Source organism: Caloenas nicobarica, chromosome 1 (assembly GCF_036013445.1).
Source record: "Caloenas nicobarica isolate bCalNic1 chromosome 1, bCalNic1.hap1, whole genome shotgun sequence".
Lineage (NCBI taxonomy): Eukaryota > Metazoa > Chordata > Aves > Columbiformes > Columbidae > Caloenas > Caloenas nicobarica.
The window spans coordinates 27,243,765-27,262,620 of NC_088245.1; the positions used below are offsets into that span (position 1 = coordinate 27,243,765).

At 38.5% G+C, this 18,856-nt stretch overlaps 1 protein-coding gene across 1 annotated transcript in view; it reads left to right on the top strand.

Moving 5' to 3' along the window:
* Positions 1-13,714, top strand: part of ASZ1 (ankyrin repeat, SAM and basic leucine zipper domain containing 1) — a 40,531-nt gene extending 26,817 nt beyond the window's left edge. Inside the window, exons 9-13 of the mRNA XM_065655351.1 lie at positions 230-286; positions 5,914-6,026; positions 11,119-11,224; positions 11,650-11,763; positions 13,475-13,714. Of these exons, the coding sequence (XP_065511423.1) occupies positions 230-286; positions 5,914-6,026; positions 11,119-11,224; positions 11,650-11,763; positions 13,475-13,621 (537 nt within the window). The 3' untranslated portion in view covers positions 13,622-13,714. The remainder of the gene's footprint in view (positions 1-229; positions 287-5,913; positions 6,027-11,118; positions 11,225-11,649; positions 11,764-13,474) is intronic.
* Positions 13,715-18,856: the final 5,142 nt, after the last annotated feature.

The window sequence follows — 18,856 nt, forward strand, 5'->3', positions numbered from 1 at the left end:
TTACGTTAAACTGCAATGAACTGGATTGGATTACTTAATTTTGATTATGTGCATTAGTTACAACATAGGATGTTTCTAAACTGGAGAAATCTTTCATTGCTTCGATAATGGTGGTGTTTAGCAGATTTTGTTTCTGAAAACTGAAGTAAAACATAAGTGAAAAAAATCGGTGAAAAGTATTTTCTTCTGAAGTTGTTCTTGATGGCAGAAAACCCTTTGTTTTATACAGGAAAGAGCTATAACCTTAAGACAACTTCTGAACATGCAAAAAGATGAGTTAACAGAGGTCAGTTTACTACTTTACAACTTCATTTAGTTTTCTCCTCTTTCTTAAGTGTTTTTAATGTCTTTAAATGTCTAACCTTGTAAGAACTTCTTTTTAAGGTCTGGTTTCAGAATCTTCTGCAACTTCTTGGATTTTAATGTGAATATAGACAGACCTTTTCTAAAGTACGTAATCCCACAGATCAGCCTTGAATTCTGAGTTGAATTCTTATATCTTCTCTGCCTAGATGTCACTATGAAGTGGAAGTCCCCAGTATTTCTTTGCTGCAATGATGTGGGAGTTGGGGTGAGCAGGAAATAGTTCCATTTAAAATTTTAGTTGTTACAATTTTTAGTATTTAAGTATGTTTTCCCTGAAGGGAAATCAGTGCTAGGATTAGCAGTAGATAATCCTAAAGAACGACTTCAAATGCGGTCCTCCTTTGTGAGGTTGTAATTTCTGTGGGGAAAAACAAGAGCTCTCTTGCATTGTGGAATCTCGTATCCCACACAGGTTTGTAAAACCTTACCAAAAGAAAAAAAAAAAAAAAAAGAGAGAGATTTGGTTTCTTACAGTTTACTGCAGCTTGAAAGGTGGATATTTTGCTGTTATCCAGAACTAAGTGATGCATTATTAAAATATTTTAGTTTCCAGTGAGATAGGGTGGTTGCTTTTCCTTCATCTTCACTGGAATAATTCCTGTGGGAAAGGAAAGACTTGCTGTGCTTACAGAAGGGTGTCATAATAAAATCCAATCATAGGAGTCTCCTTGGAACAACATAAGTACTTCAGGCCACAGGATTCTTCTGAGCGCTCTGTACCTGGTCTGGGATACCAAAGATGCCTCACTAAAATAGCTGCTTCAAGGCTGCTCCCTGCTTCTGATGTTGGCCACGTCCTCAGCGTCAGCTTTTGTCCTGCTATTTTGATGCCAAGGAGGCACGTGTTCAACAGCTGGGACCAACATTTGCATACAGATGTTAATATTCCTTCAGAGTTGTGGTCACCAGGATGTTTCGTATGAGTGGAGTGGAGTTCCAGTGTTTGGGCAGAGCTCAGAAGTAATTCTGTATTCTCAGAGAGTGCGTGTATAGGGAGCTGCTTCGATGAAGGGATCTTTAAGCATTCACTCAGACCTAACTATTACGAGACATGTCAGCATGTTCTGATGTTACTGCTTTTCTGAAACCCCAGGATCGTGCCCACTGGTCAGCATCCCATCGTGGGCTTCATATGAAGGCTTTAGCCCCCATTGACAGGAATTTTGCTCTTTAAAGGAGATTTCTGTGGCTTTCTTCTCATCACTGTGTGAGCTGCTATCTTGGTTGTGATTGCATTAAACTGCAAATCTGACTGAGTATGTGTTCATATTGATCACCTGGTTTGTTGTAATAGTTATTTGGTTTTGTCCAGGCGACACTGGGAGAAGGGGAGAGAATTGTGGACTTTAGAGAATGGCTAAGCCTTACAGTTCCTTCACCAAAGAGGCATAACTTCACACAAACTGGTAACTTCTCAGTGTTCTAACATGTTTGAGGCTCCCTATTATAAAGAGGGCTGCTTTGAACAAACTGAAATAAATACCTGGATCAGCTGCTCTTGCATAGGAAGATATCATCTATAGGAACAAAGCTGTTTTGCCTCTTGTCTCCGCAACAGCAGGAAACAGTTCCTGGAAAATAAGTTGCGCTTTGTGCGTGGACATAAATTAATCAGTCTTCAACTGAGAATTTAAAAAATGATATAATACTCCTGGTTTATTCGCACTTCATAAGTTATCCTAAATTCTTTATGCAGTCTAGTTTTAGAGCTCTACTAACAGTTTCTCCCCACACTGCTGATAGAACAAATCTAATCTATTTCCTCGTAATTCCAGAGTTGAATGTTTTTAGTGTGATGGCAGATCTTCAGCTAACAGCCAGCTATTTTAAAGAGCCTGGATCTTATTACTACAAAGATTAATGATGACCTCTGATGGATGCCTCTGAACCAAGCTGCTTTGTATCCAGAGAACTGGGGAGAAATCCTGTCACTAACATGATACACTTTCTTCCATCAAACAATATCAAAAAGATATTTTCTCTGTAAATATCTTTATCTGTATTCTACAACAGAGTCTAAACAATGACCCTTTCAAGCTGAAATCTCCGCATTCCTTAAGCTTATAAACCGTTCCATACTGAGACAAGTCTGTTCAATATACTGGGACAAGTCTATTCAACATTTGGACGTTTATTTCTGATTCTGTGCTACTTATAACTCTCTAATCTTTTTTATTGGTTTTATTTGAGCATTTGTCTCACAAGTTAGCAACAGAAGTAATTTTACTTCTTGATGGTCTTAGAAGATTCCTTTCTCACATGTTTATTAGTTTAGAATAAGAGAAAATGGCATTCTGTTCTGGATTTGAAAATGCACGATTAAAATTTGACACATCAAAATTGAAAATATAACCCAGAAGTTTAACTTCATCATTAGAGAATTATCTGGTCTGTGTACTTCCTATCACAGTTCCAGGGCTCTCCTTCCTCTGCTCCCCCACCCCTCAAAAAAAGCATTTAATATTTGGCATTAAGTTGTTATTAAAAATAGAGACTACTTGGACAAGATGGCAAGGATGTAAGAGTTCATGCATAACTTCACTGGTTTTACCTGAGAAGTATGTAATTTTTAATGTGTTGAGGCAATCTGTTATTTGCCACTTCTTCCATTGCTGTCTAAAGGATGACAGAAAAGTCATGTTGATACTGGAGCATGAGTTTGGGGCGTGGATTTTCAAGAGTCTGTGTTTGTTTTGGTTTTTTAAGTGAAGAATTAAATAGATGTTTTTAGAGTTGATGTGCCTAAAATAAAAATCTAGACTGCACAGTAGTCTGTTTAACAGATATAAGCAAGCTCTTATACAACACTTGTACATTCCTAAACAGATGGCCACTTCACAACAATATTTGCATTATTTGGACTGCAGAGTGTAACTGAACCAACACCAAACTTAAAAGCTTGCTTATCCATAAAGAGGAAGGGCTTCTTGCACTGTGCTTGTTCCATGCGTTCATCATGGCGTGAATAGTCAGGTTCTGGGTAACTCTCATGTTCAGCAGAGATGGTCTAGAAAGGGCAGAATGTCTGCTTTGGGCAGTGGTTCGGACTGGTCTGCCTGTTTTCTGTCTAAGTTCTGCACATAGTGCCTCTGAATTCAGGATTACTGTGGTGGTGGAAGGCTTTATCTATGATGACTTTTATCACATTCTTTACTTCCTAAATGATATAAAAGATGCGGTGGTGCTCATTTAGTGATCCATTTGCAGAAGGATGAAAGTATGTTTTATTTATAGGGAAGGGAAGTATAACATCTTCCTGATACACTGGTCAGAAAACTGTATTCTGATTTGCTTGTTCCAGGAATGAGAAGATGGAGTCAAAAGCAAACCCAATCTTCACAGTAGTTCTTGCTTTAAGCAAGATAGTTTGAATATTCAATAATAACTGCCATTGTGTCCTTGGAAGAGTTCATTTATTTCATTAATTATAATTAAAAGTAAATTTGCTGCTCTTATCACCTTACTTCTGCATCATGAAATGACTGCTGTAGTGCTTTGTAAGCATTAAGAAAACATTAGTTCATACCAGATAGGGCTTCACAAGGCAAACCTGAGAACTAATAAATTGAGCAAACTTACAGTTCAACATCAGTAAAGCAAATTACTTCTAGGAAACCTGGATCTTTATTTCTTAAGACTCCTGGTGATATTTACCAAAGAGACTTGAGTACAATTGTTTCAGGTACCCATGGCAACCTATTGGAAACTGAGAAGTTCTTGACACTTGTAGTTAAACTCCCAATTAATCTTGTTGGGATTTTACGAGACTGAAGAACTTAGTTGTCTATAAACTTATAAATTGGTTTTGAAATGTTTAAAGACAACACTCGTGAGCCCATGGCTACATGTTAGTTGTGGTTGCTGAACACCTGGTGGAGAACCTGGAGGACTGTTTTATGGAGCACGATGAACACTGGGCATCAGAGACAACAGCCTCACACAACGGAAGCATTTCTCTAGGCACTTTCTCTTCCCTAGAACTGTTGCTTGGCATCATCTGAGGAGTCGAGGCTGCCTGGCATTTTGATCTGATGTGTGTTGTCAGCTGTTCATTCAAAATTCTTCCTGCAATAATTACAGAAATCTGGGAGACTGCAAACACTAACATCTTACAGATTTCTGAGGCTGCAGCAGGGAACTTGAGGTCCTCAGAACATCAGTGAGAGCCCCATATGTTGTAGCTCTGAAGACTGTGGCATCCTTACAGTCTCAAATTCCAGAGTGGTCCACTCCTGCTGAGTCCAGGTGCTCAGCTGGAGACTTAGGAACAGAGTCAGACTTGGAGCTGGCATTACAAGTTTTTCCCTTTGTGTGGGGAAGCATCCTTAGGGCTGCTAACAGCAGAAGTCCTGTGTTGCACCGCAGCCTGTCAGATGAGCAAGGAAACATGTTGAATGTGCCACAGAAGTACTTCCCTTTTACCAAATGGATATTTTTTTCTTTATTTAAGTGTTCTGCAAGAAAACTCTAAGATTTAAATACAAGTCACATTTTAATCTGAGATAGTTTATGAGTAACACAGCTGACAATGTTTTCTGTCCCAGGCATCACTTGGAGAATCTCAGTTACATAGTGTATATCTTCTGAAGAAAATTGTGCTTTTCTTTAGCTAAAAATGACAAAAAAGCCTTGAACACTTCAGAACTTTTCTGTTGTTGTTTGCAGCATTAGCCAAGTGTATAGAAGATGAACGAATTTGAGCTTAGGGACTCTATAAGCTGATGTTAAGTAGTATTTAGGCTTGATCTTAATTTGAGTTGAAAAATCTATTCTGAGTTTAGAAGTATTGTAAGTATGCTGTCCTTCAGATATATAAAAAGGTTGCTTTTACAGCCTATTTCATGGTAGAAACATCTGGTCGAATGTCCTTTTAACAGATCGTATTCTCTCTCTCTACTAGTTTCTGATCATTTGAATTTTCGGAGGTAGCGTGAACCAACTAGATTTCTTCGAAGACATAACTTATTTTTTAAACTAGATTCTATAATAAAGTTTTTTAAAAGAGGTATCATATCTTATGAGACCAGTTTCTCTAACTGGAAAAAAATACACACCCAAAAGCTTGTAAAAGTACTTCTTAAAACCTGGCCTCTTTCTGAAAAATTCTCCGTTTGATGCTGATTTGACACTTTCTGTTCTTTCTGAGTTAATGCTGTGTCATCATCATGATGATTGATTCTTTTCCAATAAGAGATTACTGAGATGACTCTGAAATAGATGAGGATAACATCCTAACAACACAGGGGTACTTATAAAAACTGCCTTTTTTTTTTTTTTAATAAACCTTAAGCAGATTTTCTGAGTATCCTGTGCAATTTAATTTTGGTTCTTCCTCAGCTCTTTGTAATTTTGGTTTGCATTATTGAATTTTTTTGTGGTTTTATGTTTTCCATTGGCAGTTACATACATTGTAGTTGGTTGCAATAACTTAAAAGCAACTTATTTTGACTTTTAATAATTAGAAGCTCACACAATAAATGGTACTATACTGTTATATCTAATAAGCATTAAAAGTAAATCAAATTTGGGATTACTCTTCCAATTTAGATTGGCATTACAAATCCTCGAGATCAACAGACACTCCTAGATGCTATTAAAGAACTACAAGTGGAAGAAATAAGAATTGAAGACCTCCCCGAAGTGGTAAAGGTGGAATTGAGGTATTAACTGTATATCTGAGGAAATGGAAGTGAAATATGGACTATTTATGGTGGCTGCATTGTTTTCTATAGCTCAAAGGTAAAACTCTCCTTATCCCATGCATAATGTTCATGAGAGTACATCAGTTAATGGATTATGAGGGCTGGCTTAGGTGTGTTTTGTATGAAGGAAGTTGGAAGCATAGATTTGTATTGTAGGAATCTGTTTATGGGTTATATTGCCATTATATGCCATTGCTTTGGCTGTCTTTTTGAGTGGTGGATTCTTTCTTTGTACCTCAACAGGGTTTCATGACCTTGCTGTGCAGGGTTTTGCTATTATACCTCGAGTTCATATCATAAACTCTGAAACTGGCTTCTCGTGCTCCACTATTAACTCATTCTTTCGTTTCTCTGATAGGCTTCAGTGAGCAGATTTTATTATTTCTCTGTGGATATAGGGTCTTGCCCTCCTTGCTTCTTTGTGCTTCAAGAACATCATTTATTCTTGCAAACCCCACGTGGTGTGATCTCTGTAATTCTCCGTTTTGTCTGTAGACAAGACAGGCTCTGATAGTCTTGCAATCAAGTTTGTCTGATTGTAAGATGCAATAAAAAGATGTGCGGGAGGGAGATGTGTATTTGTCTTAAATCATAAATGTGACTTCTGTATAGGTTCAGGATTTTTTCTTGTTTTTCTCTTCCACTGGAAGCAGTTTTAACTGGCTTCTAAAAGACCTCATTTTTTTCTATTACAAATTAAGAACTTCATAAGATGTTTTCCTTATCATAGATTATATGTATTGGTAGAAATAGGTTTATAAGGAAACTTTTTAAAGAAAGCGTTAATCCTGTCAACTTCCATTCCAACTTGGTATTTTTCCCATTATTGATTCATTCTTATAGCTTTAAGCATCAACTCTGCAATACTGCTTATACTTCTAGTATAGTCTTGTGCAATCGCATGGAAGCCAGGCTGGAGCTGAGAGGAACATCCCTCAGAAACCTCTTTAAACTTCATCAGTTCCCTAAGCACTGGTAGAGCACTTCCCACATGCAGCCCAAAAAGAAGAATGAAGGCTGTAGCGAGTGCAAAGGTGTCTAAAGACTTCTTAAACCTCTTACCGTCTATTTTGTTGTGTAAATATAATTTTTTCCAGAAGAGAGACCTAGACTTGAGTTTAGATTCTGTACTCATAACTTTCCTCTTTTTACTTCCCAGAACTACAGTGGAATTGCTCTTGAAAATGGGATTTGTTTGATATTTTAATTTGCAAAAGTTTTAGAATTGACTTGGGCAGAAAACCGTGGCTTGCCTTTCAGAGGCTTTAGTCAGTTGGACTGTGTTTGTTTAACTTGGAGAATACTGGTTTGGAGATGCTTCTCCTTCCTCACTCTGTAGCTGCATCACTAGTAAGTTCGGTTCTCTGTGCTTCTTTCTTTCTTCCCAATCCCACCACCATTTGCGTAGCATTGTGTTACCTTACCAGCAGTGGCCCGGCTGGAAAAAAACTTCTTGCATCCAGTCTACTCATTAAATAACTTTCTACTGTCTAGAAAAGTAAGAGTTCAGTTCCTCTTTAAAATGTGTCTTGAGAAGGAGCTTTGCAGCCTGCTTCAGGTATGTTTTTGCAGCGTGGTGCTGAGTTTGAGCTGTAGAATGTGGGAGAGCTGGGTGGTGGTCTTGACTAGTGACCTGGCAGCTGTGCTGCTACTTGGTTAGATATTTCTTCCCTCTTCAAAAAACTGGGGAGAGCTGTCTGCATTATGTGGATACTATAAGGCTAGACTCTTCGTTAGTCATGGTGTTCATTGAACCGAAGAATGTGCTTGGGTTCAAGTTCATTCTGTACACGTCAGCATCCTTTGCAGGCAGCTGAATCACACAGACACTGTGCATTAGCAGTCGTGTCATGATGTGGTCCTGCCAGAGCATTGTCTTTTGTGCCTTGGTTACATGAGCCTGCCTAGCAAATACTGCACTCCCATGGAGTCGTTCTTACACGTACCGATTGCTGTTGGCGCTGGCATGGTGCCCATAGCTGTATCCATTGCCGTGTTTACACAAAAGAGGCTTTGCAGCCTGCTTCAGGTACAGTTCTGCAGCATGGTGCCAAGTTTGAGCCGTGGGATGTGGGAGAGCACGCAAGCATTTGGGGAAGCTCTTGGAAAGACTGAGGTGGGCTGAGGGAACAGGGCGTTCATGTCCTAATACAGGACCCTGACAGTGCTTCTAGTCTGTGAGAAGATTTCTCCATCAAAACAAGTACCTGTGTACTTCTGGAAGAGAATCCAGGTGCAAACTAGTATGTGTGCTGTAAGGCTGAAGTTTCACCACGCAAGAGGGTACAAACCAGTGTGATGTGGATACACCATAAATACTCTGACAGCACCTGAACTTTGCCGCTGAGCTGAGATAGTAGGCCAGGCGTCTGGGTGTCTGGCTGTCCAAGTTAGGCACCTTTAGAAAAGGATGTCAGCTCTTCAGCAAGGGATAATTAGCTGCAGTTTAAGAGGACTTTGCCCAGTTTAAGCTTCACGCATTTTTGTGCTAGAAATGTATGTTTTTTTCAGATTGGTCTTTAGTGGTGTTTAGTATACACATTCAAGCAGAAAGCTTACAAAGGTGAACAGAGGGAGTAAGTGGAGAAATACAGAAAGTTGACGGTTCACTGCATGTATGGCCAAATACAATAAAAAACCCACATGATGTCCTGTAGAGCCTCACACACCAGTGACATATGGAATTCCTAGTGCAGTATGGTTTTACATCATATGTAGTTCTTAAAACCAGAAAATGATTGATTGGTTAAAGATTGAAGTACACGAAATATGACAGCATTTCAGTTATAGCAAGCACTGCATAGTTTTCTAGAAAATGGCTTGACATGTATTCTTGGAATCTGACCTTGAGACTGAAATCATAGACTATGTTTACATGCTATTATATAAAGATTTTACTTCCCACTTTTTCAAAGTCATCCTGTGAGAAGGAAAATCAGTCATTAAGTCATAGAAAAACTAACATAGTAGAAAATGTTGAACTGATTGATTATAAACTCACAGTGTCTAGCAGTGTTTAGCCACTGGTGTTTTGACAGCCATTAATTCTTTTAAAAAGTAATTATTTTTTTGAAAGCACTGTTCCGATTTGCAAATATAATAACATGTTACTGCAACAGATACAAAATTATAGGAAAATATTTTTAAGAACAATTATTTTTATAATAAAGAAGTATGACAAGTAGAAATGTTTTTCTTTTTTTTTCTCCCCATTTCATGCCCATGACATACTTTATTTTTGCTGAGAATCCTTCCAGAATTCCTAAAAATAATTTCCTTTGTGACAAAACACAGAAGGTGCCATAACTGACCCTAGCCAGCTGAAAAGTTATCCTGCTAAGTAGAACGAAATTTTCATGAGCATGGCTTGACTGAAGTAACATGGGAGAAACTGTCAGACTATCTCCAGGTGTGGTTATTTTGTTTACTGTTCAGTTTTTTACCCTAAATATTCAGTTCCGTTATATTGTTCTGAAATAAATAATTATTTTATAAAACAAGCTGATAAGCTTTTTTACTTCCCTGTCTTCATAAAAACCATGAACAGACTTGGTTTTTAACCTCCAGTATCCCTTTTGGTGCTTCTATATATTTCTGGTTTAAGTTGTAACAGTTCAGCAGAGTTGCAAATCACAGATGTCCTGAGCAGTGGTGGAAACTTTGCTCATTAATGATCTTGTGCCAGAGTTGAAGGAAAGCGCTCTATGGGCTAAATTCAGTCTCTGTTTAGGTATTTGCACCACACTGGCATGTACCTTAGTTTAGCCATTTGGCAAATTTCACGCGCACCTTTTTTTGCCATCAGAAGCAGCAGCGAGGAAGGTGCTGTGAGGATGTTGCACTGAAGTTTAGTAGCAGATTGCCCTTGGAAGAGAGGAGCATTGGAGTCTGAATTAACTTATTCAGATACTTCTGTAAATATAATGGGAAGTCCTGCGATAGGAACTCTCGTTTTATCCCTGCTTGTTATTCACTGGAGTGGCTTATAACTAGTGGAAAATTTTGTACTGAAGATACAGGCACTTCTCAGGAGTTTCAGGTTTTGAGAGCTCATTCTTTAAAAACAAATGGATGATCTTCTTCCTCGCCCCCTGCCTTTCCTCTGGCCAGTCAATGGTGACAACTTTCTAGCCAGCACCAGGACTTGTAAATAACACTCTCTGAGGCTTACACTAAAATAAATTGACTGGGTGTCATGTGGAAGCTCTAGAAACTTAACAATTAAAGTAGTCTGTTAAATCTCTCTATCCTTTTCTCCACTCTTTGGCGATACTGATCAAACTAATTTTCAGAGCTGTCTTCCTGCTTGTATTTGACCACTAAGTATAAACTTTCTTCAAAGTAGATAACATCAGGTATTTTAGGCTTTGAGGAATGTACTTCCAAATCCAGGGGCCAAGTCACTGTTATTGGATTCTTCTTTCTCCCACTATGCTGAAGACTAAATGACTCTAACCTAGTCATTTCAGTTCTAGCTACAAAGTACAAACCAGATTTTTTTTTCCCCACTTCCTCAGAGGTGTAAGCTGCAGGTCAGGAATATTGATATGTCAGCATAAAATTGTCTATAAATTCTGTTTCTCATGTTGCAAGATTGATCTATACACACATGCACAGGAAAACAGTGTTGCAGTTATTATGCAGTGATAAGTGTATTGTAAAATTACTCATGCATCAGGTAATGAAATGTCTTCATTGATACTACAGCATTGATGAGAGTTAGAAACAGAAGTGGAGGTTAATAGAATGTTTCCAAAAAGCTTTTGGGTGACACTTTTTCAGCTTTTGGTGTGTCTAACTAGCTGAATGTTCTGGATAACGTAATGATTTTTTGTCCTTCCAAAAGAGGGGGTGGTGCAGAATTTGCTAAGATGTTAAATGTAGTGTTTAACTACCCTATGTTAAAATGACACTGGATTTTTTTTTTTAATGCAATGAAGCTGCATGTCTGATTTGTTCACTAGCCAATGTTGGAAATGCACAGATAATATTTACCTTGCAAAAAGTTATGGCCTTTGACAAATAAGGGAATATCATTTTATTTTCGTAGTGGAGATGAATTCCTCAAGTTTCTTCAGAAGCTGAATAAAGAGTGTAGTAAGCTGATCATTCCTGTGCAGACCGTGAATAAACATTTGCGTGAAAATTCTCACAAGGTACTCAAGCAAAAAAAGAAAGATAGGTTCAGAGTATATTATTCTACTCTAGAATATTGTTCTAACTTGTAAAATGAAAAATACAAATACTCATCAACCATCTTGATTATTGTATAGTTCTACAGCACTGTCCAATGTTCTTTCTCGAAAGGACACTTTTTTTTAATAATTTATTGCAAAGATTTAGGCCACCCAATTAAAGGTGATAAATCTTTTTCTTCGTGTTTCTGCTGATAGGGGAGTTAAGGTGACAAAAATTCCCACAGACGCTGATAGAGAGTAGTAGATCGTATGTATATATCATACAATGAAAACACAGAATAAATGCCATTATAAACTTTTTCTGACAGTGTCTTTTATAATACATTTAACTAAAAAAATCATAATGTACAGTAATGCTGGTAAATAACTGTAATTGTTAATAGATAGTGCTGCAGTGGGCACCGACTGAAAGTTTTATTGAAGTCTGTGAAGACTTGCTTTGCAGCATTGAAAAGCTGGGAGAAGAAGTTGCCAAACTGAAGGACCTGGTGGAGAAGGTGAGTGTGTGAGTGAGGCTGTTAAAGACTGTACCAGTTTCTGTGTGCAGCCTCAGATGTGATAGTGAAACCTTGGTCTGGCACAGGCTCTTGAGCTGTGGCTTGGACATTGCATTTACCACTCCCCCTTCACCCTTTCCATGGACAGAATGAACAATAATCTAGAATATTCCACAGCAGCATTAGACAGTCTTTCTACCACAGGAAAGAATTAAGTGGAACGTATCCCTATGCTTTTAGACAATCACTGTGGCATAAACACCACTCTGAATAGTTACACTCTTACTTCTTAATTAAGGAATCTTTTGTTTGGAATTATCGACTCACAAGGAAGATACTAAAGTTTTATGAATTGAATGGGAGGCATCCCAGATAACTCTGCAGAGTGACAAAAGAAGAGGGTGGGAGAGGTCAAGGCTAGATGTTAGCACCACATCAGTCATTCTCAAACCAACACAATGACACCTTCTTGTCAGATGGGGTCATTTTAAGTAATAAGCTAGTAAAAGGAATGGCGCTGGGATAGAGTAAATGGAGCATCAGTGTCAGAAAGGAATCTGTTGCTGAATGAAGCCATGTGGAACTCAGACCTTGAGTATAATGCTACTAATGTAATTTCCTGTAGTTTAAGGAAATTTAATGTAATACAACAGCTTTCTCCCAATAAATCACTTAATACCAAATGTGGTTTTGAGGTAGATGGAGTTCGTGGCAAAGAACTTTTTAGCTATTTATGTTCCTTTTTTTGCATATGCAGAAATCAATTGTATGTATATATTGGCCTCTTGGATGTGTAGGTGAATTACAAGGGCTGGGCGAGATCTGAGTTGGGTGCCACTTGACTTTGCTCTTGTCTGTACTTAAGGTTTTATAGCTGTCAAGATGAAGCACAGTGGCCTTTGTACCCAGTGTTAAACATGAGCCTTCTAATTACTTGAAAAATGTAATTCCTGTTCTGTTAAAATACTGTAGTGTTTTATGACTTTCACTGATAAAACATTTTTGTGCTACTTAACGGTGGAACACTTTTGCATGAATATACCACTGAAACGTTTATTATGAAAAGTGTCAATTTAAGTGAAACAGTTAAATGTCATAGATAAGTTTGTATGAATTCCCTTCAGTACTGTTTGTTAAGCTTAGTCACTGAAAGACTCTGCCAGCAGTACATATTATGTCTGTAGCATATAATTTTTGAAAGCACGGTAAATGAGATGGCCTTCCAAGCGTTATAAACTAAGGTGGGGAATTGAAACCTAAACCTGTTGCACTTCATGACAAGGCCAGCTTCAACGTGTGTCTAATCTGTTACATATTTAACTGCCTATTTTAACAAGCAGTTGTTTTAGTAATTTAAATGGCAAAAGTTCTGGTTAAAATATTTGACAATTGTCATTTAAATGTTTTGTTATTCGATTTTTGTGGCATCTATTAGCGGTGTGTTTTACTCCTGAGGGATTAAGTTTGTAAACAAACAGTTTGTTTTTCTAATATATGTTACAAAGTGATTGAGCATCAGATAAGATAAAGGTTTGCACACATTTATTTCAATAGAAGTAGAGCAGAGACAGACAATGGGAAAAATATAATATCAATCCTAGATGCATGCACATTCTTAGGACTGGGTACGTCATCACATACTTAAGAAGCTTTCACACTAACTTTTTTTTCCTTTGTTGCATTTCTTACATGAACTTAACATCTGCCTCAGCATGAACAGATGAATGACCCCAGCCGAGTGAAACTTCCAGAAAAAGCACCCACCTTGGAAAAAAGATTAGTAAAAATGGGAGCAGTAACATTGTTTGGATTTGGGTTTTTCTTAGTTATAACTAAGTTAGTGGTAAAGAAAACCTGACTTTTAAGTTTAGTGCTATGAATACTTTTGGAAAACTTAGTCACATTATGCTTCTGCTTAGTATGTGCAGTTGAGCTGAAGTCATGTGAAAACTTGTGTAGTTTCTCATCATATCTGTATTATTTGCATCCAGTAAGTACTTTGATCTAGAAATAAAGTTATTAAAAATGAAAACTGCTGCTGAAATGTATCTCAGGGTTTTATTTTCAAAATTATTTTTGTTATAGACTGTCGGTTTAAAGTCTTGTCAAAGCTTCTTCTCTTTTTTTTGCATGAAGTTGTAATTATTACTTCATAATTACTTACATTTTTACCTTTAGCTGTTGTTCAGAGGTGAACATAAACAAATAATTCTGATTATATCACGTTTGTATTTAAAATGATGATGCAGGTGTCTTTTGGGGTTGAGAGGGTTTAAAATATTTGAATTATCTCATGCAGTTTTATGTTGATAAAGATCTTTTCTCTTGCAGTTTTTCATATGAATCTATCACATGAAAAATTTCTCAGTGAGGAGTACTTTTTTTTTCCTTTGTCACAATCACAAAGCTGTGGAGATCTTTTTATACCTTGCCTGAAAAGCCATCTCCCACTGAGCTATTATATTCAAATTATGCCTGAAATCTGTTTCCTTTGGGATACTTCTATTAAGAGTTTTGTCACATCTATTAAAAGGATTGAAGCAGTCCTTTGCTATAAGAACACAAGCAACTTAGGAGGCCTAGCAGCATGTTTTGTCTTGGTCTGGTCTTTCACTACAACAGCTTCATGCTTACAGTAATTTTTTCTTCCTATTTTCTCCACTTAAAAAGGTGTTTGTAGTTCTGCAGTGAAACATTAATATCTGTTTTTCGTCTGGTTACCAGAGCAGCTTTGTTGGAAAAAGGAGAATTGGTATAAGTTAATTCAAATCAGTTATGTTTTTGCAGACTTCAATAAACATCTGTAAAAATGCTGAATATTTCTGAAGGGACATTCTTCTATCAAAATAAAACAGGAGGAGTCTAAAAACATTAAGCCTTAATTGGTGTGTCATGCTTTAGCTCTCTGTTTGAGATGTTGTCTGGACTCTTAATCTTTTGATGTTCCCTCCAGAGACTAGTAACGAGAAGATAAAAACCTGAGTACTACTCCAGTTGTGGTCACAGTCGTTCTCTGCTTTTTGTTTCAGAAGACGAGGTTGGGTGTTAGTCTATTTCCTTGGTACTGCAGTTGTTTTACCTCCTTTCTTCACAGGTTTCTCCTTCAATGCAAGGAACTTCATACAGAGTGATGAGGCCAGAGGCAAATACAACATAAGTTTTTGTTTGTTGGTTTTTTCTTGGTTTCTTGGGGTTTTTTTTCCTATTCTGCTCCCAACTTTGGATCAGAGGGGATAAGCTTTATTCTCCACCACCACCATCTACCAGCAGACATGGAGAAAAGCACATGCTATCAGCATACTGACTTGAACCAGCAAAGTATTAAAAAAAGTTCTCTCTTTCTTGGTATTACCTTTTAATTAATCCTGAACTAACGAGACACCACAAAAGGAAGAACCCATGGAAATGGCAAAATCTGTGGAAATAGAAAAATCTGTGAAGTGCAGTTTTAACTGCTTGTCATACACATGGAACCGTATGTATACAGAGCCCTCCTTCTCTAATTAGCTCAAAATACAATTCAAATGCAGTTGGCCGGTGATGGGGTGGCTCACAAGTATTACTAGAACTTTGACATGTAAAATCTTTTGGGTTTTTCTCTTGGGTGATGGTTTTTTTTTTCCGTTTTATTTTCCCTTTTTTTCTTTTTTTGAGGGGGGAGTGGGAAGATAGGCAGGCATTTTGGTCATACTGTGTTTCCAACAGGTACTTTAAGTGGAATTATTTCTACCGCTAGTTAGATTTCTGTGATCCTGCCCTTGAAAAGATTCTGATACTTAGCCTTACTATTCCTTCTCCACTTCTGTGAGAATTTGCATTAACAAAGCCACTTCAAAGGACACCGAAAGAAGCTTCCATTTCAAGAGATGCATTTCCTATCACTAGCAGATCTTTTCATTTGGAACGGTAACTAAAAATGTAAATTATCTTTTTCCACTAGTTTGAAGATCCACTTGTCTGGGGGCCTTTTAAGCAAACCTTGAAGGTCTTGCAGTTGAATAGGAAATCTGCTCCAGAAAGTACTTTAATCAGTATTTAACTAAATTATAGATACCAATGTGAATGATGCCATTGGTGTAAAATTACCTATGAGGGAAAAAGTCATGATACTTGCTGATAAACGTTTTCTAGTTTGGGGAGTTACAATAAAATATTCTTTGTAGACATGAGTCAAAAGTCTGAACACTTGGAGCTGGCCTCCAAAACGCATTTGGGAGATGCTGGTCCTGTTAGGTTATCTTATGTATACACACTATGTTGTGTGAGTAGGATATGTTAAGAGCCAAATAAAGATTGTTTTAACCTACCATATCATAAAAAATGTCTATTTTCTTTTTCAGATTCCAAACTCTGGCTTAAACAATGAATTTCAAGGTTCTTTATTCACTTTTGTGTTGTTCCAGTGCCTCTTTCAAATTCTCTTTTTGAGGAGGTATCACAGTATGGTTGTGATAGGGCAGGAGGCAAAGATTCATTCAACATCCGTCCCCTGAGCTACACTGTCAAAATTCTCACCCCCAGCAGCACCCGGTGTGGGAGCCTTCAGATGATAATGTCCCTGCGGAGAAGCCTCCTTCTGCAAGTCATCAAATTAAAGCCATTATCCCCCAACAGTAAGAATACAGTGATTTGCACGTCTTTGAGGTGATTGGAGGAGAATGCTGAAGGGCTTTGCATGCGTTAAGCAGGTAAAGCTGGGCAGCCCTGTGCGGTATTGTCCTGCTCTCCCAGTGGTGCAAATTGAGATGCGGGAGGATTGAGTGGATTGGACCTGGGGCCACATCCTGCAGATACGTAATTGCTTGAAGGTGCAGCGAGGTTCCTACTTGCAATACCATTGCATACCTAACTTCTCTTGAGACAGATGAATATTCATGCAATGGCCTTTTCTGAATCTTTAGACTTATGTAAAATTAGGGCCTTGGGTGATCTTGTGGAGATCTGAGACAACCTGAAGATTTTTTTATTTCTAATTTGTCCTGCCCAAGATCAACTTCAGGTTTTGTCTTGTGTCTCTTCCCATGCTTTGGGATTTGCCTTGCTTTTTAAATTTGACTTGTGGAGTACCTGGTCTGTCATGAAGCCCAATTATTCCTGTTGGGTACCAATTGCAAATAGTAGTTTTAGGTGTGTGCATTCTTAAACTGAGAAAAAGTTGAGCTTTTTTATTTCATTCTCCATTGACTTAGAGAAGTTCTGTGTTTGTTTTTTCTTCTTCATCCAACTGCCTCGTTGAGGACAAGACACAAGCTTGAGCTGTGCGGTTTATTCTTTTTCCTCTTGCCATCTTTGAACCCCTTCAGATGTTCTCCAAAGCTGTAACTTGTTCGTATGTGTAGGCAGGTGTTTGCCTGCATTTGCTTTCTCTGGTACAGCAGTTCTGCAAAAGTTACAGGTCATCTCTCCCGAACAGCTTCTGTGTTACTAGTCAAGTACTACAAATGTTGCTTTGGGCCTCACGTGGTGGAAGATACTGAGTCTTCAGCTTTGCTGAACATGTCTCTTTCAGAATAAATTGAATAAATCCTTCTTGCCCTGTGTCATGAAAGGGTGACTTAAGTGATCCATAGCTTGTTTGTGTTAGCTGTCTGCATCTTGCAGGCTGTTTCAGTATTCATACGGGAAGAAATCTTTCCGCACAGATAAAAAGCCTTGAAGGTCCAGCAGGTATCATAACTGCAGGTTTCTGCTTTTAAAGACTTTTGCTGTCATTTATTTGTTCTGGAGGCATGGGGGGAAATGTATATTTGGAATTTTTATTTCACTATTCTAGAAACAGGAACTTCCAGGTAACGGGTCTTTGTATATTACAGACCAAAAATGACAAGTGGTGGGGTACGAAGGGGAGTATTACTGGCATTAAATGAATAATGTGATGTGTATCCATAACAGCTTTGATAACTGTTAAATTACTTTTAGTTTTTATCCTGATTTAAAAGGTGTGGTTTCATGTAATAGAGAGCCATGGTCTCTGTAAGCAGGACTTAATCCTTCCCAGAGGGATCCCTCTTTCAGTTACTTTAAGCTGTGCTACTGACTGATATATATGGGGAGATGCCTTCTACTTCAGGGTTGGTGGGGGGAGGGTCTTATTAATTATTCTTCTCAGATGAGCCTTCCATGCCTTCAGCTTTTCTGAAAGCAGTCTTTATTTTAATGTAGAAATGCAGGTTTAAGTACATTATTTTCACTGTTGTGTTGAAAAACTTCAGCTCCATATCATAAGGTATATTACATATTCAAAGAACTGGGTTTACACTGTTCCTGGCTACTCCACTGTCATCTGTCTTGCACGTGGCACGAGTTCTTGACTGGATGAGAAACTGTGTGTGCACAATGCTGGTTGAAGGCACATCAGTCTGCTCTGGCAGCACGGGAGGCCACCAGCCCCTCCAGAGCTGCATTGGGTTGAGGGTGAGGTCCTTCTCCTCTCCTCAGTGCTGAGGAGACCACAGCTGGAGTGCCAGGTCCTGTCCTGGGCTCCACAGGGGATATCAACATACTGGAGTGAGTCCAAAGAAGAGCCATGATGATGCTGAAGGGCTTGGAGCACGTGAGCTACATGGAAGAGCTGGGATTGTTCAGCCTGGAGAAGGCTCAGGAAGATCTTCATTTGTATAAATACCTGGGTGGGGAGTGAAGATGAAGCCAGGCTCTTGGTGGTGCTCAGGGATGGGCCAAGAGGTGATGTGCCCAAGCCAAAATGCAAGAAATTCCATTTAAACCTAGGTGGGGTGGAAATATCATCCCAGGTCAGACACTGGAGCAGGTTTCCCAGAGAGCCTGTAGTGTCTCTGTCCTTGGAGGTACTCAAAACTGGACACATCCCTGAGAAACCTGCTGGCTGACCCTGCTCTGAGCAGGGTGCTGGACTGGAGGAGGTCCCCCAGGACACCTTCCAACCTCATCTGTTCTGTCATTCTGTACAACAAGAGAGAGGTGTTAATAGAAATAATTTATCTAAGGTGAATGCATGTGAGGCCAGCACCGAGTCTAGTGCTCAGAGAAGGAATCTGGACAACAATAAAACCAGACTGCAGAAATGGTAAATGACTCTTCTGGAGAGGAAGGAGTCCACATTCATGAGCTGCTG